The sequence below is a fragment of the Rousettus aegyptiacus genome, unplaced genomic scaffold, assembly GCF_014176215.1.
Source record: "Rousettus aegyptiacus isolate mRouAeg1 unplaced genomic scaffold, mRouAeg1.p scaffold_m13_p_3, whole genome shotgun sequence".
In the NCBI taxonomy this organism is placed as follows: Eukaryota; Metazoa; Chordata; class Mammalia; order Chiroptera; family Pteropodidae; genus Rousettus; species Rousettus aegyptiacus.
Genome location: NW_023416306.1, coordinates 123,297,213 through 123,324,654, shown reverse-complemented (window position 1 = coordinate 123,324,654; position 27,442 = coordinate 123,297,213). Strand labels below are relative to the sequence as shown.

At 41.7% G+C, this 27,442-nt stretch overlaps 1 protein-coding gene across 1 annotated transcript in view; it reads left to right on the top strand.

Annotated features, from left to right (window-relative positions):
- Nucleotides 1-11,683, top strand: part of ONECUT1 (one cut homeobox 1) — a 34,623-nt gene extending 22,940 nt beyond the window's left edge. The window contains exon 2 of the mRNA XM_016153667.2: nt 7,837-11,683. Coding sequence (XP_016009153.1) covers nt 7,837-8,129 — 293 coding nt within the window. The 3' untranslated portion in view covers nt 8,130-11,683. The remainder of the gene's footprint in view (nt 1-7,836) is intronic.
- The last annotated feature ends 15,759 nt before the right edge of the window (nt 11,684-27,442 follow it).

Below are 27,442 nucleotides of genomic sequence, written 5' to 3'. Positions count from 1 at the left end.
AGCGATATTGAAAACTATTTGCACACATCCTGTCCTAGAGCTGCACCAAGAAGGGACTGTAAGTTATTTTGTCCAACCCCTTCCTCGTATAATTAAGGAATCTGGACTCAGTTTGGTTAAAGGATTTAACCCAATCATTCAGCTTTTTAATGACAGAGCCAAAACCAGAATTCAAAACTTCTGACAACTAGTGCAATGCTTTACACAGAGCCTTCCTCTCTCGTAGACCAGCAATATGGAGTGCACTCTGAATATCCCTGGACCCTCAGTGTACTTTCAGCAAGTACATACTGAAACATACGTAGCTCTACTGCCCCCAAGAAGACAGCCTTACTCTAATCCACCATTCTATCTGACTCTGGGACCAATAGACCAAGAACATCAGGAAACAAGTTAAATTGTCCTACAATTTAATAAAAAAAAGTAGAATCTCAGTAAACATATAAAGTACCTATTGTTTAATGGGTTGGAGTCCTAGGAGAGCAAATGGCTTGGAGTCCTAGGAGAGCAAATGCTTAACTGCAGGATCTGTGGGATGGTGGTTGTAATTGTTTTTGTTTTGTTTTGCTTTGCTGCGTTTTACTTTTATTAGCATTTATTTGATGCTGAATTTGCTCCCGGGAATTTACTCCCAGGCTGTTTTTATTTCTTCAGTTTCTTCTGGGAAAGCTTTTTCATCTCTGCAACCCCTTATTCTGGTTTGGGTACAATCTGCTCTTTTTCAGTGAGGATCATCTCAATGTGTCAAGGAGAGCTCACGTAGGGGTTAATCCGCCCACAAGCTCTGTAAATTCTGCAATGCATCCTGGGAGTTTTGTTCACCTGAATGTGCTCAGTGACCAGAGAATCTACCTCTAAAACCTTAAGTTCAGCATTACTCTCTACATTTTTAAGCATGTCCAGCAAAAATTCACCACTCTTTTTGGGCCACCGACCCTATGTCCAGTCCAGTCCCACCGTTGGGCCTGGGGACACCCACCAACCCCACCATTGTAACGATGAATGGCATACACTGCTTTTGTAAAGTGACAGCCTTCAGATACTTGGTGGCTTTTCGGATACGCATTCCCTTGATGGCCTGGGTAGTTTCACAATAGAACACAATAATTTGAACCTCTTGATTTGCATGATTTTGTGGGGTTTTCTGGGTCGAGTGAATAGTGAACCATTTTCAGAGGTCACCTCAGGCCACTTACAGAAAGAACTGGTTTGTAACTGTGTTCATCTCTAAAACTCACAAGCTCAAAAAATCGAAGCAACTGTGAGGAATGTGAGTTTATGTTTTATCAGATGAACATGGGTCTGAATTATTTACAGGACTGGCTGTTGTCCCTGCAGAGACAGTACCTGCTCTTTCTGAGAAGCCATAAGGATAGAAAAGATATAGTGGAAAAGTCAGCAGTATGGGTATATACTTGAAAAGAGTATGGTTACCTCAGAAATTTTTTAATAGACTTGAAATCAGAAGACACTGCAGCAATGAATTCATTGATTCACTGGGCTACAGGGCTTTTGTGCCTGCAGGAGCCTTAGAACACGGCCTACTCATTTAAAGGATCCAGAAAAAGAGATCAAGTGATGTGTTTAAGTTCATACCACAGGCTAGAGACAGAGCAAATATTCCAGCCTGATGCACAAATGTAATATCCGTACTTGCATCTTGACTAAAGAGATATTTATACTTGCAGACAGCTAGAATACTCCTTGAGGGTTTATAGTTTTAATAATCACTCCAACATTTATTATCTTATTTAATGCTTATTACAATCCTGTGAGGAAAGAAGGCCACTGTCCTCTATTTTGCAGCTGGGCAAACCTAGGCTCAAGGAAGCTGAGGGTCTTGCCCAAGATCATACATCTGTCAGCTGCCACAGAGCGGGACTTGAACTATGTCCTCTGAGTCCAGGTCCATCTAAAAAGTTGTATTATAATCTATCTGGCTTTATAAATGTCTCCCAGGCCAATATGTCTGTGCCCACCTATTCCCAGATAAAGTCTTGGCAGCCTTTTCTGTAGCTTAATCAGCGCTTTAGATGTCGTAAAGTCCTTTGTATTATTAAATCAGGAAAATGGATATAAGTTGACACCAAATGCTTGGCCGAGAGCTGATCCTAGGATATTACCATGTTTTACAAAGTGTGTCCTAAGACAGGGCTTCTTAAACTCTGTAGCAAAGGACTAGTGATTCGTTTCTAATGTCCATCTGTCCTGGACCAGCAATTTTGATAATACAATAAAAAATGTATTACTAGAAAAATAGTCACATACGTCAATGTTGCAGCAATGTCAAATCACCATAAAGTTTCTAATCGCTTATCTCAATTTCCTTTACTGATCCTTGTTGCAGGTAACAGTTCACAGACCAGCACAGGTCGGCCACGCATATTTTGAGAAACACTGTCCTAAGCAATGCCATTCCTGAGAGAAATTCCCCGAGTAAAGAGTTCCTGAACCAAATAAGTTTGGGAGAGACTCCACGAGCTAGAAAGTTTCAGTGCTCATTAGCATATTAAAGGCTCTGAGAAGTCCTGCATTAAAGAAGCTTGTTTGATCATTAATTAACTCAGCCTTTCCAAAACTGACCTCAAAAACTCATTGTTTATGGAATACCTTTCTACCTCCCGCAGAATTTATATTTTTTGAAATACCCTTGGCTTTGTCTTGCCAACTATGGGCAAAGCACAGGCCCCAGGCATGATTGAAATGAAAGCCTCTGTGCTTTGCCCTTGTCCTCCTGTGCTGCCATTTTTTAAACTCTTTATAATCTTTCACTCTTGTGACGCACAGGCTTTTTACCATCTTCCATGCTACTTCAGCCTCCCACATCGGACTCACTGTGAGTGACCTTACACATAGAGAAGGTCACAGTCACCTGTCTGAGACAGCCCCCACTTTACTTGGCCACTGCATCCTGCAAATAAAACTGCTTGCCCACCTTCATGGAGGTTACACATGACAGGTCATCTTCCTCTTCAGTGCTACCTTTCGCAAACAATAGGAATCCTCTTCCCTTTAATATGGTTCCATGATAAATACCTGTCTGTTTTTCATGGAAACTTTATACCCACACAAAAGTATGACTTTTACATAAAACACATGTATTGCTGTTCCCTAAACAGCAGTACCTCTTGCCATGTTCTACTCGCACTCCCTTTCTCCCTCTTTCTCTACCTTGTACACTGTGTGGATTCCCATGACCTCTAGCGGGTGGTTCCCTTCCTTATAACAGGTAATCTGTACCCTAAAATGAATTCCATGGAAATTCTAAAGCATTTCTTTCATTCATAGTCTCTTAACAGACCTAACAACAATAGTTCTGTATGAGCTTCTAGATGTATGATTTAATCTCTGTGGCTTCCTTCTCCTAGCCTCCTTGGGGAGGTCGCCAGTGACGCTCAAAAAGCTTTAGTACGTACTCTATTCTACCAATATCTCTGCTTTCTTTTCAGTAACTAACTTCTGCACAGAGTTCTCTCCAGATATATCACATACATTTAGTCACAGACACCCGCTCTGGTACCTACACAGGTACTGAGCTGCCCTTTTAGCCAGGCACTACGGCAGGAGGCATTGGCATGTAGAACGAGTCATCCAGGCTCTCTGCTCTGGAGAATCTCACTTCCCAGGTTCTGACATTGTGACATCTACAATGCTTGAGAGGTCTGGGCAGGAACTTCTAAACTGTTCCCCCAGCATTAGTAGTGTATGAAACATTAATAGGCAGTCGCCACCAGAAATGATACTGGGGTTAATTAAATTTGAGAAACAGAATTACATGTGCTAACACATATTATGAATTTTGAGGAGGAGGCTATATATAGTAGGTTTTTCTAAATGTACTTGACCTGCAAACCATCTTTTCAGGAAACACCTGTTTAAGACAATGTTATTCCTCTGATGCCATTTGGGAAATACTGGCTCAGGGATACTTTCAGCCCACTCAGTCCTGCCAAATGACAAGGGCCAGATTGAAGTCATTTAAATATACATCCTGGTTAAGTGGACAATGGATATCTCTTTGTAATTTCACTTTGCTCCGGCTTTTGAGTTATAAATAAGTTGTGTCTGCACCCGACAGTCAGTTGTTTACTTTTTCACAGGTATGTGTTTTGTGTAATTTACATCTAGAGCCCTAATGACTTCCCAGCCTATATTCCTAGATCACACCTCCCCCTCTTGGGCTACAGACCCCATGTATCCTGCTGTCTGCTGAACAACCACCTATTGGAGATCTTTAACAGAATGTCCAACAAGCACTTCAAGTGTAATTTGTCCCATGTAGAAGCGATTACTACCCTCATAGAATTCATTTCTCCATCTGCATTTTCTGATGGCTGCATTGCTACTATCCAACCAGAAACCTGGAAGATGTTCTGTACTCTACCCTCCCAGCCAAGTTGCTATTAAATCCTCTTGATTCCACCTTCTCAGAAGCTCTTGAATTTGCTCCCTGTTTTCTACCCTCAACTGCCATTGCCTAATTTGGGGTCCTCACTACAGTGGTTTTCTAATGACTCCTATTTTAGGTCAGGATTTCTGGGAAACAGACTCTGGGTTTCTGTGAATTATATGCAGGAAGGTTACTGGATAAAGCTATGAGAAATAACTTCTGTGGGGAGAAGGGAGGTGGAGGAGATAAAACCAAGCAGAGGGAGAAGTCGAACTTCAATGTCATTAAAAGAATAGCCTCAGCCAGTCTTACAGGATGTACTAGAACAGGATGATACTTCAGAGTTGTCCCAATTTAATGCAAGGGGTTGGGGTGAGGGGCCCTTAGGCCAACACTTTCCTATTCTTTTCAACTTATGCCCTCCATACCAATCCCTATTTCCCCTGACCCCACACTGGATGTGGGCAGCCCCTCTACTCAACCCAAGGGTGGCATAACCTTTGGCCAAGAGCAGTTCCCAGAATGGACCTCAGCTGAAAGTCATTAGCCACCAACTTTTCCAGCAGGCAGAAGAATGAGTGCCTTAGTCTTGAGGGGGAGCAGGATGGTATATCATGGCATCCTTATCCTTAATCTTACTGCTTTTCAGTTCGTCCCCCACAATACCACCAGAGGGGTTTATCTAAACCCAAGTTTAATCACCACTACACCCTTATTCAAAACCTTTCAATAACTCCTCCTTATCTACAAGATAATTCAATTCTGATCTCTCTCTGTGAAGCCTTGTCTCCCACAGCTTTCCTCCTTGCATGCATGCTCACTCCACTAATACCAATCTACTAATACTTACCAATCCTTCACAAATGCTGCTGTTCCTGCTGAGTATGACTGTGTCCCACTTCTCTCGCTAATGAACTCCTATTCATCCCTTAGGGCCCAGCGTAAGGACCCCCTCCTCTGTGATGCCTTCCTTAAGATCCTCAAGCAGAGGTAGTATCCTGTATACTCTTTTCACACTCTTGCAATTATTTGTTTATGTGACCACTCAACGACCTCCTTGAGAGCAAAGTCTGTGTTGTATTCATTTTGGATATGAATGAATCAATCAACCACGTGCATTGGTATCATATAAATCTGTGTCTACGTGTGCTGACTCAAAGTAACTAGAGTAGATTTCAGTCTAGTTAATTGATTTTTTTGTTTGTTTGTTTGTTTTTGTTTTTTCCCAGGGACTTCATCCAGCTACCCAGTGAGGTCTGTAAGTCCCTGGGGGAAGGGACTCTTTCTAGGGATTCTCAACTAGTTTGGGATAAATTGCTCAATACTCTGAGAGAATCGGATGTTTAATAAATACTTCTCATTATGTTGATGCCGCCCTCTCATGTTGGGCAGATGATGTAGCCAGTGACCTACAGGATGTGTTTTGAAAGGTACCATATGGCCTGACTTACCAAAAATTTCTCTGTTATGACTGAGGTCTCCCCTCATGTCCATTCTGAAAATTCTTATCTTTGTATTTCCTAAAGATTGGACTAGTGGTCTTTTGAGTGGGGTGAATGCACTCTAGGGCCTGGGCAAGCTGATGCATCTGTAGAAGAGGGTTTCTATGTCTATTTATTTTTATTTTACCCCTTTAAATTTTCCTATATTTTGTATATGCTTTATAATGTATGTAATATAGTAGTACAGTGGCATATATAATTTATAAATAAATAGTATTAGGGAGTGTACACGCAAAATGTTTTTTACTAAGTAGCACATGGTTAAAAAAAACTTAGAGACCCCTAGATTAGACTCCAAAGACTAGAGGCTTCTTTAGACTTCATCCATTAGCTTTTCAGTTGATCTGATTGCTCCACTAATTTGTACTGATGAGAACTTAAGGCCTTAGGGGAACTCCGAAATTCAGGATCTGGAGAAGTTAGGAATGAAAGGTAGGGGCAGGTGGGGAAGCGGGGCTACCTGGGGAGAGCACAGAGGCTGCATCTAGCCAGAGCTGGCAAACCATCTCATAAGGAATTAAGAACCTGGAGTATAAAGAGGTAAGAAGTAGAGCAGGAGACAGCAATAAGGTGGGACAGCCAACCAGAGGTCTGGGAAGCTATGAAAGATCAGTAGTTCCTACCTTTACCAGGAAGATGCCCCGCCTGCCTCTCACTGTGGTTAGAGCTCATGTCAGAGTACAGCCAGCCAGATACTAAGATAGCAGTGGCTGCTCCAGGATGCCTAGGTAGGGGGCTGAGGGGCAGCAATCTGATTGGAATCAGGGCATAGGAGCCTGGTCATAAAGTTGCATTAGCAACTGTTTAACCAGAGCACTGTATTTACTTGGGTTGTACAGTTATCTGGGGAGGAAGAGCTGTAGGGATTGATTGGTGGTGGAAATGGGGAGTGGGGGGAGGGCACTGTTAGCAATACAGCCCTTAGTGCCTCTTTGGCAGATGGAAGCCAGTGAGATGCATTAGGTTAGGAGGAGGGGTATGGCATCTGAGATGAGGAAAGACCCTGATCCAGTATCAAACCCTGGGGGCCCGAGAGCCACTTTGGGATGATGCTCCAATATAAATAGCTCCAGCAGCCAAGAGGCAGCTTCATGATACAGGACCAAGAGGCATGGGCAGGAAAGGGCCCTTCTCTGTGGGAGATGAGGTAAGTGTGGAAGGGGACACCAAGGGCAAGTCTTTCATGAAAAGCAAAAAGGAGGCACAGAGAGACCCAAAGGTGAACATGCCTAATGTGACAGGTTTAGCCCTGATGGTGAGGAGGCAGCCTTCAAGTCTCCACAGGTCCTGGTCCCACTGAAGAATGAGCAAGGTGAGACATTACATACAATTTTCTTACAAACAGCGTTTCCTGGAAAACAAAGAAGATCAGAAAGGAAATGAATATACTTTCTTTTTATTTGGTTTTTAGACTCTCGATTGGACTCCTAGTGTTCTATCAGCAGCAGACTGTAAACACTTCACGGGCTGCAACCACTCCTAGCTGATCGGACTTTGCATTTGTAAAGCACTTCAGTTAACGTAAACTTTTACATATACTATTCCATGTATCTTTACAACAACCCAACCAGGTAGGTATTCTTCTATCCATTTTGCAGATAGTGATATAAAAATTCAAACCAAAAGTTTGTTTAGCCAGAATCTTGTATTCTGCAGATGAGGACTCTGAGGCCCAGGCAGGGTTATAGTTGCTTTACCTTGCACAAAATACAGATACTTGTCAAAGCTTGGACTCACACCCAGGACTCCCACAGCTCTGCCTCCTAATTCTCCATGTTTTTTGTTTGTTTGTTTCAGTTCCCACTCCGCCCACCATGGTGCTAAAAGCAGAGACCACCGGACAGAAAGCCGGCACGGGGAATGGCTAACAAATTTTATCGGCTCTGCCTTTCCGCTCTCAATTCTCCCCGGCAGTTTGTTAACAGCCTCTGTGTTTCTTTGCAGCATGCAAAAGGAAAGAGCAAGAACACGGCAAGGATAGAGGCAACACACCCAAAAAGCCCAGGCTGGTCTTCACGGATGTCCAGCGTCGAACTCTACATGCAATATTCAAGGAAAACAAGCGTCCATCCAAAGAATTGCAAATCACCATTTCCCAGCAGCTGGGCTTGGAGCTGAGCACCGTCAGCAACTTCTTCATGAACGCCAGGAGGAGGAGTCTGGACAAGTGGCAGGACGAGGGCAGCTCCAATTCAGGCACCTCATCTTCTTCATCAAGCACTTGTACCAAAGCATGAAGGAATACCACGAACTAAAATCTCGGTGGAAAAGCTTTAAATTAAAAAACAAAAAACAAACAAACAAACAAAAACAACAAAAAACAACAACACAAAAAAACAAAACAAAAAACAAAAAAACAAATTTTTAAAAGACCAGGACCTCAAGATAGCAGGTTTATACTTAGAAATATTTGAAGAAAAAAAAAAGTGTTATTTATAGTCCAAAGAAACCAAAGACTTAGCTCACCTGCATTCTGACTTTATTCAGAAACACACACTTCAGCGGGGCAACGACTTGGCAAGAAAAAATATGAGCAGGAAAACACCGCTGGATCTCACACCTTGAATCCGTGATCATTCTCGCTGTGCTTGGCTAATTTGTGGTTTGGAGCATAGTGATTTTGAGCCACTGAGTGGACATCTTTTAAGATCGGACTTTCTCATCTGTTCCACTGTGCCACGAAGGTGTATGGTGTTTCAGTACTGTGTGTGGGTGCGTGGGTGCACATATACACACACACATGCGCGCGCACACACACACACACCACCACCACCACCACCACCACCACCACCACCACCACCAGTGGTTAGGGACTTAGGCAGGGCTGGTCTTCAGGAAGGGTTGTGCTGTAGGAGTACAACCAACACAGTAGGGGGTTGTCTGAGTTCATTGGATTAGGAGTGTGATTTTGCTCGTCTAGCCTAGCGTTTGAACCTGCCAGGCCCGCAACCTAAATGCAGATTCAAACCCAGCGAAGAAAATTTGAATGACACCTAAAACCAGTGCATTCTCTTTGTTTGTTAAGGAATGTTCAGATATTTTTTAAGAAATGAAACAAGAGTCCATCCATTAAAAAAAAAAAAATCACCTAGGTACCAAAGAACACACTTAATATTATAGTGCAGGTATTTTATTGCAATGATTTTAATAACCAAAGCTATTTTTACACAAGATACTATGTAAAGTTATACGTATGAACTGATCTAGCTGTAATACACATGCCATGTAGAATCATGACTATTATTTATAACTCTCGAAGCATTTGACATATTAGTTTTCAGAATTGGCAAGAAAGAATGTAGCTTCAGGGAAGCAATTAATATCATAACAGAGAGGTCAGTGTGTATACATGTACATCCAGATGGCACACTCTCTTTAGGGATCCATAAATGTCACTTAAGTAGACACATAGACATAATTCCAGAATCTTTTCATAGCTGAGAAAAACCTGGGGCTTCTTCCAAAGTAGGATTTCCATTTGTATACTAGAAAACTAAGTTTAACAGGGCGGGTAACTAAATTAGAAAATTTGTTCAAAGTAATGCTTTTTAGTAAAAGACCGCTGAATAAAGGACTCCATACTTAGATTAATTTGACAAATTTGCTTTACGCATTTGACACCAAATACTTTTTAAAAATACTTTACAGACACACAGAGTGAGCAGACTAACATTGTTATTAAAATAAACTATCCAATATTTGTAATTATTCTAAAAATATAATCAAACTGATTTATGGCTAATCCCAAACATTTTATGACTTGGACATCAACAAAAATAGCAGGTGCAACCAAGAAATGGTGCAAGATAGAAAAAGCCAGAGTTCCGGTGGAAGACAAGACTTGGGTTCTATAGGTCTTAAGCTATTTATTTCATTAAGCATAACCTCCAAAGCATGCTACATTCTTTCTTGCTATTGTGTTAAGCTGAAAATTTTATAACGTAGATTCCACTTTCTAACATGGACAGACGAAACCTAGACCTGAACCTCCAAATTAAAAAATTTAAATTTCTACTTTCCCAAATCACTTAACCAGGACTGTAGAAATTAAGGCAAAAAAAAATTTTTTTTTAAGATAATACAGTTGTACTAGTAGTACCCAAGTGAATCACATGATCCTCCCCTCCCCCCCAAATTCTCTCTGAATTCAGTTGAATTGTACTCATATAAGTGGATGTTTTTTGTTCTATTAAGTCAAGAACTGGGTACTCTTGGTTAATTAGCACACCTAACTAGAAATATAAAATTAAACATTATCTCAACAATAAGTTGTTTATTGAGATTCATTAAAATGCTTAAGAAAAAAAATTAACTAACTCCTCAGGATTAAATTTCAGCATCTTGCCTAGGTCTAAAAGAGGCAGGCACCTGGAGAGATGAGCAAAACCACCCAGCCATCTGCGTCTCCTTTTTGTATGCTATAGAACGAGAAAAGGAAAATAACACGTACTTCCCCTTTAACAGAACAGCGCATTTGCCTTGACATATTGTCTTGGTATTTTTTTTTTTATCTCACCCCAAATTTCAGCTTAAAATTTTCCCTTCTAAATATGGCACAATTATAATTCAGCTATTAAAAGACATCATTTAAATGGCCACCCTCCAAGATTCATTAGTAATTTAAATGTGTCAATGACATAAACTAAAAGGAAAAAACCGATTAACTTTTTTCTCTCTCTCCAAGCCTAGAGGGGGCCAGGAGAACAGCTATATAATGTATTTGTAATTCAGGAGAGAGGAAAGCCTTATTTATTTAAAACATGAGAATTTTAAATGCAGGGAAATTCAAGCTGTGTCTACACACATCTTAACAAATTCAATGCCCCAGGAAGAAACAAAGTTGAATTCAGGCGACCATGTTTTTTTGTTTTGTTTTTACTACATACCTCCTCAAATTAATCTAAGTGCATTTTAAATTTTCAACTAATTATTTTGGTACTGCGTAGACACAGTCTCAAAGAATATCACATTTTGAATATTCTCACCATAATGCTTTCTTGAAAAACAACCAGTGATTCTACTTGCTTACACCAAAGATAATTTTCATACCAGCATTGAATTTGCACCCATTATGCAATTTCAGGGCCTAGAGATATATTTTCTCATAAACAGATGCACAAATCAGAGCCTGAAAAGCAATTTTTTTACTTGACTGTTTAAGCATCCTCACAACCTCTGCTTCTTAGACATCATAATGGACAAACTCAGCTTCTCCAAAGCAATACACTTATTCTATCATGTATGACTGATTCTGTTTTGCTTCTGACTTGGCACGTAGAGGAAAAAAAGCTTCCGTTCCTGTTTACTATAACATTAATTTATGGCTCAGGTTTTTTAACCTATCACAGCTGAGCAGATTATGTGCCATTTGTTCACCTATCATTTCTCAATTCTTTAGAAAAATTCATCTAAGAAAGATATCTCACCCTTTTATTGCATCTTCGATTATTTCAGAACTGCACTTCAAATAACATGTTTCGGGGTTTTTTGGTAGAATAAAAGTTAGACTATTTTTGGCCATAAATCATTCAGGTCCTCTCACAACCGTAAGTTTCCCTGAAAAGGGGGCCAAGAGAAAGAGTGGGAGGTGTCACATCTGGACACCCCAAAAGCCCAGACTTCAGTAAATGTTCAGGTGAAAGAATTCTGGATGTCAGGAACTGAATGTTCCAGTCCCTGGATGCAAAAACCAAAGAAAATATATGGGAAAATTCAGAAGTTCTGACTGAACGTGTCACTCACTCTGTCCCCACCACCTAAGTATAATTAATTTTCCAGGAAAAAAAAAAAAGTAAAAGCGCTAAGCTACTTTTGGACTCATGCCACTCCCATTGCCACCCCAGGTGAATGACCCGTTTTTGCAGGTTAAATGCAAACTTTGCTATACCAAAGAGTCCTAGGACATTTTCACATGAGCTATAAAGGCATTTTCCTTAACAATGGCCCTCCCTTCTTTGTACATAAAGGATGAAAACTATGCATTTAGCAAACAAAGAGAAAGCACTTCTCCCTTTCCTATCTAGTTGTTTAGGGTGCATTCAAACACCAGAAGCTGTTTTGAGATGCAATTGGCCTTCTGGATTTTTCTTGTGGTGTGGTTAGCTTTACAGTGCATTTGGTAACTATTTCCTGAACAGGAAGGACAAAGAAGCAGAAGGTAAGAAATAGCTACTTCCACGTGTAAAAAAAAAATTTAAAAAAGTGTAAAGATCTACTATTTATAGTGTGAACCAAAGACGCTACCTCACTCGATTTCCATTGGTGATTTTAATCACATTGATATGATACCAAAGAATACCAAAGATATTTTCATGCACGGCCTCAGTCTGCAGAGGGAACTCTGCCCCTGTCCTGACCCTCCTCCCACCTCCTTGTTCCTCCTCACTCTTCACTCAGTGTGTAAACTTGTCTTCATTCTTATTGATAATGATAGGACAACAACAACATTAGGAAATACTACTCTTACTACTGCTAGTTCTACTTGTAAATCTCTAGGCAAACATGTTGCAAACTTTGTAAACTCCTAGGACGAGTGCCTTGCTTGAACCAAAGTGTTAAACCGCTGTTGACCTCTCTCACCTTATACTCTTTGAATACCTCAGCCTCTTAGAAAGGCCACTAATGAAAAAAAAAAAAAAAGGAATAATTATTCACCGTGGTGCTTTTTCCGTGCAACCATGCAATGAAACTTTCTTTGATACCAAAGGATGACTTTTTCCCCCCAATTTCTTGCTGATAAACCAAAGCTCCTCCTCCTTGTTCCCTCTCAAGGTCCCCCCACTTCACCGAGTCCCTTCACCAGGCAGGCCGTGCATCACTTTTACCAATTCCTCCAAATACCTCATAGTAATAACGTTTTAGGGTTATGTTGTATAGAGAGTCTATGTGATAAGGCAGAACTTACTAGTTTGATAATTGTTAAGGTTACTTTTAAAAGAAACTTTATAATTCCTATTTATTTTGTAGTTTGTATGTTTGGGATGTCCGCCCCCTCCCCCTTCGGTTTGGGGTTTATTTTCTTGGCAGAACTGCTCTGTTGCTCAAGGAAGACTTAATTTCTGGAAATGTTCCCCAGGTGGGTTAAGGGTTGTGTAAAAATGCAAGAATGGAATAAGAAATGCTTTTCATTTTGATGGTTACTTATGAAGTTTTTGTGTTTCGTAGTAAATTTGTTTCCACAGGGTAAAAAAAAAAAATATATATATATATATATAATCTTTCTTGTGAAACTGGTTCCTATTTTTCTCTATAATGTGCTGTGATTTTTTTTAATTTAATTACATTTTATATGAGCTTATTTAATCACTGCTTTAATTTATGACTGTGTAGTTTTTAAAATGTATATAGTAGAATCAACATGGCCAAAGCTTTATGTTACAATCTTTTTGTTCTTGATGCTAAGATGAGCTGAAGGCAAGAGCTTCTCTTAACTGCAGGGTGTATCTTTAGCTTTTTCTTAGCAGGCACTTCAATGTGTGTTGTGAACACTGCCAAGTTCCCCCTCAGAAAACTTGTACATGCCAAAATGAGTGTTTCAAGGTAGTCCTTTTTGTCACTTAGAAAGAAGAAAGGAGTTTATTTGTGTTGTTCCTTTAATTTATTAATTCTTTTGTTTGTTTTCTAGAAAAGATTACTTTGCAGGTTAGACCTGAAATTCCAAAGAATTTAGGACTTGTTTAACGTCCCAGAGCACTGGCATTTGTGAGATACTTCGCTATTTTATTTTTTATTTTTTAGCCATGCGCACGGGTATGAGAAGAGCGTAAAAACTCAAAGAGACAAGCTAACTTGAATTTGGAAATCCTCTTAAGTTTCATCTAGTTTCTGAATTGCTTCAAGGCAGGGGTCAGGATTGGAGACACAGTTCCTTTTTCAGAGCTAAGAGGAGAGTACATGGCTTCATGCCCTTCCAGAGAAAGTCAAGGCTGAGGGGCAGCTGCCCCTGCTCATCTGGCCAGCCCATGGAAGAAGCAAAACATGATTGCTCAGCCCCAATTACCAATCGAGTTTAAGGAAAATGTTTCGCAGTTACATATTCTTCTGCACATCTGTTTCTTGGAATCTGCTACCCACAATTACCTCCCCCAACCCCCACCGCCACCTCCCCATATTCCTGACCATCACAGTTGGAAGACTTCTCCTCAAAAGTCAGAGTTCCCTAGTGAATGTGCCCCAGGCCTTTTTGAGTTGGTCTCTTCTCACAGTCTTCCCACTAGTTTTCTTTTCCACACTCTAGAGCTGGTCCCTGCCTCAGGCCCTGTAATCCAGGCCGTTCAGATACTTGGCCCTGCTTGAGGTCAGTGCGCACACACAATTCTCAGCCGGCTCATGGCGTTATCCTCAAAAGACCCAGTGCCCACTGTTTTGCTGAAATAAGTTGCTTCAGCTAAGGCATAAATCCATAGATGTAAATACTTTCCCTCTCAGTATAAGAAATTTACCTTATTTTCTTTTGCCAGGGGTATTTGGGGTGGGGAAAGAAAGGGAGGGCTTAGACTTTGGGTCAAATGTTACGTTTTCTTAGAAACATTTTTATACTCGTTCTGTATTTTAATAGGGCAATAAATCTGCTCTGAGTTGCAGGATCATTCAGTGCTCTGTTGGTAGGCTTTGACTAATTATTTGTTTTTAATACAAATGCTGTGCAGTGAGTTACAGAAAGCCCAGGAAAATGGTGGAGGGAGAAGGCTGAAAGTTAGCAGAGAAACACTGAACCAAGCTGTATTCACAAGGTCATATTTTCTGTTTCTGTGTTAGTCTCAATTTTTTTGTAGTATGTTCTGCATTTATTACATAATCATTGTGGGCTCATTTTAGATATGCCGTCTGAATCAAGTGACAAGTATTTTTTAACAAAATAAACTTTAAAACATTGTCTTCCACTTGCTTTGGTAGTCGTCTTCATATCTCCCTGTGTTTCTTGTCCCTTCTGAAGTCAGCCCATCTGTCACTCACTTAGACCTGTCCCTTCCCCCTCTTCTATTTTCAATACACTTTGACCTTAGCTATTGTTTGAGTGTGACTCAGTTTCCCTGTTCAAGTTAGCTTGATGGTTTATTATGTAAGGAGGGTGCCTAAGACAATCATCAGGTAAAAAAATAAATAAATAAAAATAAAAAATAATAATAAAAAAAAAAGATCAGTAGAGTAGAAAATCTTCCAAGAGCAGAGGGAGTTCTTCCTTAGCAATGGGGGGAGGGAAAGTAAATACATAATTAAATAATTAATTAATTTAAAAACCTAACTATGAGGGGCTTAGAAGATTTTTGATAAAAGACAAATGTTGCTGTCATTTCCTTTGTCAATTAGGAAACAGTGGTAGTTTCTACGTTGCATCTACATTTCAGATGAAATGATTATTGTACCCAGTTATGGTTGTTTGCTAATATTTTGTCTCTCTTTCTCTCTGTCTAATGCTTCTGTATTTTTGTGTGTAGCAACAAAAAAGTGTAATGCATTAGGCATTATTCTGGTTTGTTTATGAGTATTTCCTGTACTGCATTAAGGTTTCTTTCATTTTTGTTAAGCTTCGCCTACTGTTCTCACTTTATGCCGTGCAATATCATCTGCTGTGTTTGCTAAGCAAAAAAGAAAAAAAGAAAAAAAAGCAAGTGATGATGCCATCATGCTTTTCAGTGTTAAAATGTTTCAGCATTTATGTAGTCACCAAAATGTAGTAAATAAAATGTTGGATTTTCCAGCACTTTAAATTTAGACAATACTTGCCTTCTTTTGTTTTTATTCTCTTTGGAATCATCAGTGAGTAGCTCATGGATGTTTTTTGGAGGAAGGGTAAAGCTGAGAGGACAGCGTACTTGAGAACTAAAGCTAGGGCGTTTTAAAGAAAGATTAACTAAGGCGGAGGAAGGAAGTTCTTTAGTGGAAAAGGATGATGTTTTGAAATGGAAGTGAAACATTTTATTTGTAGATGTTAGCCATTTATATTAACCTGATTGGACTCTCAGAGGAAATAAAATTGTTAGAGAGGATGGCCTTTAAAAGTCCTCTCCAATAAAATAACACGTAGGGTGGTGGGTAGGGGAGAGATATCTGTGTCTGTCTGTCTATCTGTCTTAGGAGCTAGAGATGGGCTGGGAAATTGGGATCCTCTTCTATTTAATAGAGTGTAGTGATTGATCAAGAGGCCTGGTTTAGGGAGGAGGAAAACTAGCTTTGGAATTCCTGTTGTGATGATTACTAGCTATGCGACCTTGGGCTTATCATTGGGATGGTGGGAGGTATGCTGAGCTCTGCACCAAGGATAATTAATACCAACTTTATTTCAATAGTATATACCGACTGCTCTTCTATAGTTTTGTACTCTCCTGTGATGGTCAGTTTTATGCATCAACTTGGCTAGTTTCTAGTCCTCAGTTATTTAATCAAACACCTACGTGTTATTATGAAGTTATTTCGTAGATGTGATTATTATTCATAATTAGTAGACTTTAAGTAAAGGAGATTATTCCCACGTAGGTGCATAACATATTCCAATTCCCAGGAATAAGAGCTTTTCAAAGTCCTTTATAAGTAACTCATTCCCCAACTTTTCCTTTTAAGATTTTTGGTCATTTTCTTCTTTGCCCCCACCGTTGCTACTGTCTCGGGCAGCTATAATGTTAAGCAGTTGTTTTTTTTGACAAATTCCCAGGGAAAAGGTTTTTGTAATTGAGCGAACTCTGAGTTAGGTGAGTTAGGTCAAATAAAAATTGTAAAAAAAAAAAAAAAAGCCCTGTGGATGCAGGACATCACTGGTAAAATTCTTAATCTTTTAGCAAGAAATGAAACGGGACATCTCTTGCAGAGTTCTTAATCTTTTTAGTAAGCCTAGTTAAGTTTCCTTTCGTCCTTTCTTTAGGGAAAAGGCCCTCTCCCTCAAATCCTGATAATTGCCCCGAAATTGGTGACTCAGATCCTCCAGCTATTGATAAGGGTCATCGGCCCATTGTTAGCAGAATGGCAATAAGCTAGAGTCCGGCAAATCAATAATTGAAATTAATAGACATGATTTAAATAACAAATCCATATTTTCTTTTCCTTGTCTAGAAACTGAGGCTGCACTTAAACAGGAAACGCAAAACCCTGCCCTGACTAAGGCAGAAAGGGAAAGAGCTTTAAAACCCCAATAGGCAGGGACCCTTCTCAGCAGAAAACAGATACAGAAGAGACCTCCTATCCTTCGACATCCAAACTAATAATAAGGGGGTTCATGGCTCTTAGAAAAGAGTTAGGCAGGAAAGTTAGGGGGTTTCAGGTCTGCTTGCAAAGACACTGAGGTCATCCTCTCCTAGAAGGGGTCCTCCCTAGTCCGCCCATAATTAAGCAACCCAGAAGGCATGTGGGGTCTAAAAGTAAATCATAGAAAACAAGTGAGCCGAAAATTAGTTATTAGTTTCAGCCAGTCACTCACACCTGTACAATAAAGACCCCAATGATCTTCAACTCACCTGAGCCTCATTATACCATCATTATAATACGATGCATAAACGCAGAAGTTCATTAATATCATTATAACAGACTGAATTCTGTGAACAAACATGAGCAGAAAGCAAATGATGACTCACTGAGTCCTGTCAATATTAGTTGTCAATCAAGGAAGCCCACCCCTCTAAGAAAAGTAACCACACATAGCAAATAGGGATAAAAACCCCAAAGGCTTTGTTACCAGGCCTTTTGAGCCATGCTTCTCTTGCTCAGGCCCCCTTCCATGTCTGGAAGTGTACTTTCCCTTCTAATAAAGCTTTTCTTTTCTGCTGTATTTTGGTGTCTTGCTCAATACTTTGTTCGAGACATCAAGAACCTGGACAACGCGCCAGGAGAGGAGCCCCACTCTCCAGTAACACTGTGACTGGTGGTTTTTAGTGAACATCCAGACAAGTCAAGTAATGATAATAATTCTCTGAGAATGGTGTTTTGGAAGACCTCCATCCCCATCTGTCCCCTCCAGTGGCTGCTAGGCTATTGGTTTTCATTCCCATTACAGGGCATTTGACAGTTTTTAAGGCCACTGCAGAACCAGGAAGGGGAAGCAGATGCGAATAGCACAAGTTAAGATAACACGAAGATAGCTATTCTTACTGAGATTCAGCTGTTGCATGTCTTTGGTTAATTCCAGAGTTCTTTAAAAGTCGATTTTGATTATTTTGCCGGTGTCGCCACTGCTTTCATGATGATCCTTACTCTGCCATTCCCCCATCCTGTTAAGGGTAGAAAATTTTCAAGTGAGCCAATTTCTGCTTCTATAATCTGCTTGCTTGTTTGATGTTAACCAGGGTGTGGTAATCTGCTCAAAGATATGCTAACTGCCAACTTTTGCTTCTGTAATGTGTTTACTTGGTTGATGTTAACCAGGGTGTGGTTCTAGGCTTTATAAACTGCCTCTTTTGGGAGCTCAGGTCTGATCAATCTTCTCTAACTCGGTGGTAGAGAGTCAGTCGCTGGCCGGCTAAGAAAGGCTCATAATTCATTTCAATTGGCTCCGTGGGTCTTAGAATTGATCACGCCACAATATTTGGAGGCCCCAGTGAGATTTCTCCAGAGGGGAAGATCTCCTAAGACCCACGACCTTGGCCAAGGACCTGCCCCCTCCAGGAGATGGGCACTGAGAGATGTTCCTTAGCCCCAGAAGCCAGGCGGACTTGCCCAGAAGGGCAGATGGACAAAAGATTCAATTCTGTAACAATTGGGCACAAGCCATCTGGAGCAGCTTCACCGGTGAGTAAGGCTGCACTTGGATCTGTCTGTCAGCAGGCCCTAAAGGGAACTAGTGGAAGGCTGGACGCAGCAATACTTTCCTAGTTCGGTCAAGGTCTGAGACGTCAGACTTGGCTTCAGGTATTCAGGTTTCTGGTTCAGGTATTCAGGTTTTGAGGTACGCTAGCATTTTGTGTTACTTGTAGTTTGTCTTGTATTATCTGTATTGTGTTTGTCTGTCTGGACTGGTCGAATGTACTGTTTCCTTAGGTTTGGCCTCCGTGGCCCCATCCGACTAGACTCTGGGTCAGAGGCTGGTCCTAGCCCTGGCTTATTTGGCTTTTGTGGGGATTCTCTTTTTTCTTGCCTGTTTTTACTAACATAGTCAGGCTTCTTTCTCGAATCATCCTACCCCCCTGCGGGGACTAAACCTCAGAGGCCTTTCTGTATAACTGGAAACATAAGAACCCTTCTTTCTCAGAGAAACCACAGGGACTAACCTCTCTCCTGGAGACTATCTTCTTTATTCATCAGCCAACTTGGGATGACTGCCAGCAGCTTCTCTAGGTCCTTTTTATCTCGGAGGAATGAGAACGGATCCTCCGAGAAGCTGTCAAAGCTGTGTTAGAGCCGTATGGGCAGTCCACTGCCGATCCTGCCTGTGTCCCTCATGTCCTTCTGAATACTCGTCTACCCTGGGTCCCCAACACCGAACATGGTAAGGAGGCTCTCAAACGGTATCGCCAGCTTCTGCTCCAGGGCCTCGGTCTGCCGCCCAATGACCCACTAACTTATCTAAGGTAAGCAAGCTCATCCAAGCTAAGGATGAATCACCGGCAGCGTTCCTGGAACGACTCTTATAGAGTCGTACCGGTTGGTACCCCTATTGATCTAGAGGACCCTAATAATAGTAGGGCTATGAATTTAGTCTTTGTCAGTCAGTTGGACCCAGATGTTAGAAAGAAACTGCAGAGGATGGAAGAGTTTGAAGGAAAGAACCTGTCTGAGTTGGTCAAGATAGCCCAACGAGTATTCAACATAACAATAGAGTTGAGGTGGATATAGCACATACTAAGAAGATAACCAAGATCCTGCTTGCAACCATGCAAGGAGCCCAGCCAAAGGGACCACCAGGAAAAGGCAGAGGCCGGAACAGGCACCCAGGGCAAACAATGGACCCAGAAGGGTCAGGTTAGAGAAGGACCAGTGAAGAATAAGGAAGAAACACTAGCCCTTCTTGAGGCAATTCGGCTGCCAAAGAAAGTGGCAATCATCTATTACCCAGGGCACCAGAACTTGGGCTCTGAGGTAGCACAAGGCAACTCCTTCACTGATCAGACAGCAAAGGAGGCTGCCTGAAAACCAGTGGGGCCAATTGACATTCTGCCAGCCCTACTGCCCAGGGTGCTAACAGACACCCCTACCTACAATACACTCCAGGAAAAGTTGAACTATGCAATAAGCTGGGAGGCAAAGAGGAATCTACTGAGTGGGTTAGGTTCCCGGATGGCCACATTGTAGTACCTGAGGCCTTGAGCCGAGACCTTATAACCCAGGTTCACCAGAGCACTCACTTGGGAGGAACCAAGTTGATTGAACTGTTGAAAAGAGACTATTACATTCCAAATGGCTAAGCAGGTATCAGCCCGGTGCCACATCTGCATGAATAGGAACCGGGGGAACATTGGGAGTTGGGTATCTTCAGATTCAAGTACTTGCTTGTGTTCATTGACACTTTTTCGGGATGGACTGAAGCCTTCCCCACCAAATAGGAGACAGCTCAGCTAATAGCAAAGAAATTAGTCTCAGGAATAATGCCTCGATTTGGCCTGTCCATACACTGGGGTCTGACAACAGCCCGGCGTTTATCACCCAGACCAGCCAATCTCTAGCAAAGGTGTTAGGGATCAATTGGAAATTGCTTCGTATTTATAGGCAAATTGCCTCAAGAAGGGCTAGTATTTCCTCTTTATTCTTAATTTCTTTTCCTCCCGAGTTCAGTAGCCCCCTTTCCTTATATACTGCCCCATGTACGTGTGCCATGGCAAAGGCATACCTGCTGTCCGTGTAGATGTTAACAGTTTTGTTTTTATTCCACCGCAGAGCTTGAGTCATTGCTACTAGTTCAGCCCACTGAGCTGAAGTGCCATGGCTTAGGGCTTGTGCCCAGATGACAGTCTCGGTGGTAACCACTGCAGCCCCGGCATACCTGACCCCTGAGATGAAGCTACTCCTGTCCGTAAATAGAGTAGCGTCCAGATTCGGCCAAGGGCTGTCCGTCAGGTCCGGTCTGGTGCAGGTGACGTTCTCTAGGACCTCGAGGCAGTCATGCAGGGGTTGGCAAGGGTCATCGTCGGGCAGTAGGGTAGCCGGGTTGAGTGCGGCAGTTTTCAGGAACCGTGTATGAGGGGGCTTGAGAAGCAGGACCTGATACTGGGTGATCCGAGTGTTGGAAATCCACCGGTCCGGTGGGCTGCAAAGCACTGACTCAACTGTGTATGGGGCAATGATCTGGAGGGCCTGGCCTAGTGTCTATCTTAGGGCTTCCTTAGAGAGGATTGCAGTGGCAGAGATCACCCCCAAACAGTTGGGCCGTCCTGCTGCCACATAGTCCAATCTTTTGGAGAGGTATGCAACTGGTCACTTCCAGGGTCCTAAGGTCTGTGTCAGGACCCTTTCGCGATTCCCTGCACCTCGGTAACAAAGAGCTGGAATAGCTTTTCCAGGTTGGGCAGGGCTGATGCAGGGGCTGTGGTTAGGGCTGCCTTCAGGGCTTCAAATGCCTACCTTTCTTTTCCCAGGCTAGCCCCTCTCCTTTCCCTCCAGTACTAGAGTACAGAGGCTTAGCTATTTCTGCAAACCAAGGAATCCAAAGCCTGCAGTAACCTACTGCTCCCAGGAACTCTCGAACCTGTCGCTTGGTGCACGGCTGGGGTATCCTCAGAATAGCCTCAATCTGACTAGAGAACAGGGTCCTTTTCCCTTTCTGTAGGTTGTAGCCTACATAGGCTGCCTGGGGGTGCAGAGTTGAGCCTTCTTAGTTGATACATGACACCTGTTCTTATCTAGCTCTAGGAGCAAATCCTCAGTTGCCTTCAAACCCTTCTATCTTTTGCATCTTCCTCCTAATATCTGGGGCCGACTGACTAACCAAAGCAAGATTAATGGCTCGCCTATTGTTTGGGTCCTCCGGGTCAATAGGGGTATACAACCAATATGACTCTAAGAGCCGTTCAAAAACGCCGCCAGCGACTCACCCTTGGTTTGGATGACTTCGCTTACCTTAGAGAGATTAGTAGGTCTTCTGGTGGCAGACCGGAGGCCCTGGAGCAGAAACTGGCGATACAGTTTGAAAGCCTCCTTACCATGTTTGGTGTTGGGAACCCAGGGTAGACGGGTATTCGGAAGAACATGATGAACATGGGCAGGATCGGCAGTGGGCTGCCCATACGACTCTAACACGGCTTTGGCAGCTTCTCAGAGGATCCGCTCTCATTCCTCCTGCTGGCAGTCATCCTAAGTTGGCTGATGAGTAAAGAAGATAGTCTCCAGGAGAGAGGTTAGTCCCTGTGGTTTCTCTGAGAAAGAAGGGTTCTGATGTTTCCAGTTATACAGATCACTACTAGGGAAAGGAACATAGACTATGAAAGGCCTCTGAGGTTCAGTCCCAACAGAGGGTAGGATGATTCGAGGAAGAAGCCTGACCCATGTTAGTAAAAACAGGCAAGAAAAGAGAGAATCCCCACAAAAGCCAAATAAGCCAGGGCTAGGACCAGCCTCTGACCCAGAGTCTAGTCAGATGGGGCCACAGAGGCCAAACCTAAGGAAAGAATCAAAATAAGTGAACTTATGAAGACCAAGGCAATAGGAGGGTAACAGTACATTCGACCAGTTCGGACAGACAGACACAATACAGACAGACAAGACAAACTACAGGTAACACAAAACACTAATGTACCCAAAAACCTGAATACCTGAAGTCAAGTCTGACGTCTCAGACCTTGACTGAACTAGGGAAGTATTGCTGCGTCCAGCCTTCCACTAGTTCACTTTAGGGCCCAAGGACAGACAGATCCAAGTGCAGTCTTACTCACCAGTGAAGCTGCTCCAGGTGGCTCGTGCCCCAATTGTTACAGAATTGAACTTTTTTGTCCACCTGCCCTCCTGGGCAAGTCCGCCTGGTTTCCGGGGCTGAGGAACGTCTCAGCAACCGTCCCCTGGATGGAGCAAGTCCTTGCCCAAGGTGGCCAGGGTCACGGGTCTTAGGAGATCTCCCCCTCTGGAGAGTTCTCGCTGGGACCTCCAAATGTTGTAGTGTGGATCAATTCTAAGACCTACGGAGCCAACTGAGATGAATTACGAGCCTTTATTAGCTGGCCGATGACTGACACTCCACCACGCAAGGTCAGAGAATCAGCCCCGAGCTCCCAAAAGAGGCAGCTTATAAAGCCTAGAACCACATTAAACAAGCAAGCAGATTACAGAAGCAGAAGTTGGCTCACTAGAAAATTTTCCACCCTTAACGCTTTAAAAGAGTGAATTTTATAGTATGTGAATTATATCTTTAATGCTGCTATTAAAAAAATGATAAGGCATGTTGAAGGGCACAAGAGCAAACTTATAAAAGTTCCCAGAGGACTAAACTTGGACAATTTGAACTACGAAATAAATAATGAGAATATTATAGACCATAGAATAAGATAAATATCTATGAGTTCATATTCTCATGAATATATAACTGGATGAATAAGTAAATAGGGAGAAGGGACAACCCTTCCTTACAGAATTGTAATTTAAAAATGTAGGAGAGATTGAAATAGGTAATCGCCACTAGGCAAACACCACAATAACAATTACTGCAGGCAACAATTATTGATGAACGCAAAAATCAGTAGCTGAAAGTATGATGAGAAATTGAATATGTGTAAAATCTCAAAGTATCTGCCCACAAGATATTTGCTAATGACAAAAAAGAAAATATTAACAGCAGAGAAACCTAACAGCCCCCTGCTTAACCAAGAGATCAAAGCATCACTATCCATAAGACATATCAACATTATATTATATATTTCCTATTATGATGCACTGACAAAATATATTTCTTCAATCTAACCATGAGAAAGTATCAGACACACTGAGGGACATTATACAAAATAATTGACTGGTACTCTTCTAAAGTGCTAAGATCAAGCAAGACTGAGGAACTGTCACTATTAGAAGAGACTAATGAGACACGACAGTGTGAGCTCCTGTATTAGGTCCTGGACTAGAAAAAGGACTTTAATGGAAAATAGTTAAACTTCAAATCAAGTCTATAGAGTAGGAGGAAGCTCTAATCAGAAGCTTTGTATTGTATTGTATCGAAGTTAGTTTCCTGGTTTCAATAAATGCACTATGGTTATGTAAGATGTTGGGGCAATAAACAGAACTCCCTGTACTGTTTGGACAACTTTTCTGCAAGTCTAAAATTATTTCAACGTAAAAAGTTTTAAATCTCCGATTTAAATAACTATGTCCGGCTTCATTTTTCTCTGAAAGTATTGTTGTGGACCCCTTCTTTGCTTTATAGATTGCTAACAGAATGATGTGAAAAGAAGCAATCTCGTGACTTCTAACACACTACGTTGTCTTGGAAACCTTTTTTAACATTTTCCATGTCACGGCTCTTTAATTATATACACTTTAGCCAGAAGGTGGCAGCACTTAACCAATTTCTCATCAGAAAAACACAGGCGTACAGAGAGCTGAGATTGACCAGAGGGAGGTAAAACAAAGAGACTTCCCTGACACAAGAGCTGAAGGTGACAAAGTCATTATTCCTTCCTGTACAATCACTACAGGAAGATGTCATTTTTATGGGCACTTAGGTGATGAGGCATGGAGGAAAGAAGTTGTAAACAGTGATGCAAGGCTTGGAAACAAAATTATCCACCCCACCTAATCCCCACCCTGCCCCCACCCTGCCCCCACCCCCACCCTAGGGCTTCAGGAAGGAGCCCTAGGCACCACCCCCGCTGAGGTGCTAATGCCACACTGTTAAAGAAAAACAAAAGGTGACTTGCAAATTTTTAAAGACTTCTAGAGGATGGATTACAAAGAAACAATAAATCATTAAGAGTATAGGAAGTTTAATGATTTTTAAATAAGACTATTACCAAAATTTCTTTTTGGTTTTTCTTAGAATGATGGGTTTAGAAGGAATGCCACTCAATTCTCTTTCTCCCCTCTCCGTCAGCTCCTCAAATCCCAGAACTGCTCCCACCAAAGCCTGGTACCTCAAGTTATCTCAGTTTTCTGTGGTCATTACTGAGCTCCAGAAGCATTAAGAGACTTGTTTAAAATACCACAGCCAGCAAGCGACAGAGCTAGAACTTAAAGCCAGACTTTGGATGAGTCCAGGCCTCCCTCACCTCTTTCCACAGAGCTTAAACCCATTCTAAACTCCTGCCTTTTATCTGTGAAGGAGTGGGCTCAGAGGTGACAGGGCCAATATCTGGCAGTGGGCTCCCAGGTCTGTCTGCCTGATGAAGCTGAGCTGCACTAGTTAAACTGAACCCTCCCCGCAATGGTTAAGACATATAAAATATGTACTTGAATAATGTGTTATATTCTGATTTTCCTAGACTGAGAATTTTGTTCCTCAGTCTACAACCTCACCCAACTAACCTCTTTTATTTCTCCTGTTGAAGTGGGAGAATAATGGTCATGAAATGTAAAACCCAAAGCTTCTTATCACAGCTTCCTACTACTGAAATTTCTCCCAGAGTGACCTCAATCACTAGGCCTGAAACCAAACAAGCAAAAAGAGAAATCTATTTAAAGATATCCTTTCTACCACTCCTAATCCATAGCCTTCTGCTAATGGACAGATGGGCATCGTGGTGCTGGCTCAAAGAGCTCTCCACCGTATTAAAATACTCAGTAATGCTCACCGCCTGGCATCCTAAAGCTACGCCCACCCACTCTGCCATCCCGCCCCAGCCCATTCAGCAGAGCTGAAGGTTGGAAGGGTGTCTGTGTGGAAGGACAGGGCTTCAGAATCCACTGGAAGCAGCAGGGATCCCTGAGGCTTAAGCTTGAAAGGTATTGAGACAGACAGGGGGTGAGCTTAAAGAATCAGTTCCAACAGGAGCTGTTCTTGAGATTCTGGTCCAGGCCCAGGTTGGGGCTGCTGAAGGGAGACATTGCAGTGGGAGTCTTAAAGTCTGGTCCAAACCAGCTGGCCCAGGGAGCCAGAGGGCCCAGATCATAGGCAGTTCTTCTCAGTGGGTCCTCTTGAGAAAGGACTCCTTAGAATGCAGAGGCACAGACATAATCCTAAAGTCTGCATGCTTGAGGGGACACTGAAGTCCTGTGTGACTATCATCCGCCCTGCCTCCAACCCAAGTGCTCATATTCCCTTTGACGCACAATATACTGAGGCCCAGAGCACAGGTTGCAGTCCCAGGGACAGGCCTTTTGTGCTGCGTTGGAGCTTCTTGTCACATCTGCAGCTGAATGTGACAAGATATGGGTAAGAGAGCTTGAATACTGTGATGCAAGAATCCATGACTCTATATAACACATGGCCCGCTCTGCTGACGGTGCAAACCGTAATACAAGAACTCAGTACTCACAAAAAGGCGATTAAAGAAAGACAGCCGTGCATGGCAGCAAGCATTCTGAGTTGCTGTGATTTCCTCCATACACGCCACACTCCCAGTTGTCAATTAGGACATTTTCTTTTAACCAGAATGAAAATGAAAAGGTATGGCACAGCCTTGCTACATTACCCTGATCTAGTAACCTTCATTTTAAGAACTCAGAGTTGGGGGGATGCTGTTTGTTTTTTAGCTTCAGTGTATGTCTTTTTAAAATAAGAACATTTTTTTGTTTTTTTTTTTAATAGTCAAAATAACATTTTACGTTTTAACCAAATTAAACTGTATAATTATATTCCTTAATATATAATTCCTAGTTAAAATTCAAATTTCCCAAATTGTCCTTTAAAATGTCCTTAATAGTTGGCTTGTCTAAACTAGAATCCAATAAAAGGACCCTACATTGCACCTGTTTTTTTTTTTTTTTTTTTTTTTTTTTTTTATGTCCCTATCTTCTCTCAATCAACAATAGTCTCTTTTTTGATGCTGTGGACTCTTTGGAGACATGAGATCAGTTGACCTGTAAAATGTTTGCCTCCTGGGTATGTCCGATGGATACTTCCAGATATGGTTTAGCTTGTTTCTCTATCCTTGAATATCCTGTAACCAGGAAGTTAGATCTAAGAGTTAGATTGAGGTCAATGTTTTTAAAGTTCCGGAATTCTAAATATATTTTATAAAAAGGATAAAGTATCCCATAGAAAAGCTGAATGACATAAATGACAATGTCATACGTTACATAAAGTATCACACATGTATCGACTGGTACTGCTCAATTAGACCATATTATCTTAATCTCATGAAACACAAAACCTACCTACTTATTCATCATATGAGTGAGAGTCTCATTATAATTCACCTTTAGAATCTCGTAAGTCACAAACATGTGGTCTGATAGGGCTTGGAAGAAATTAACATAAAAGAAATCAGAATATTTAAACCTTTCATGGGAAATACTCCTGTTTTCTCTTGTGAAATAGATCAGTTTTCATTTTTTTGACTAATAGCACTACCCTGACCCCACTGGTTCTGGTCCCAGTTCAACTCGTTTACTTCCCACCTGCTCTGTCTGGTTCCTACCTTAGCTCTGCCCCAATTAGTGACAGGTCAAGAGTAGCAACAACCAATCCAGGTAGAAGTTTGGATGTTTAAAATTCTACCTTGTTCTCAAAGTTTATAAGAGCTTCACATTTCAAAATTTAATTTACCCTCAAATT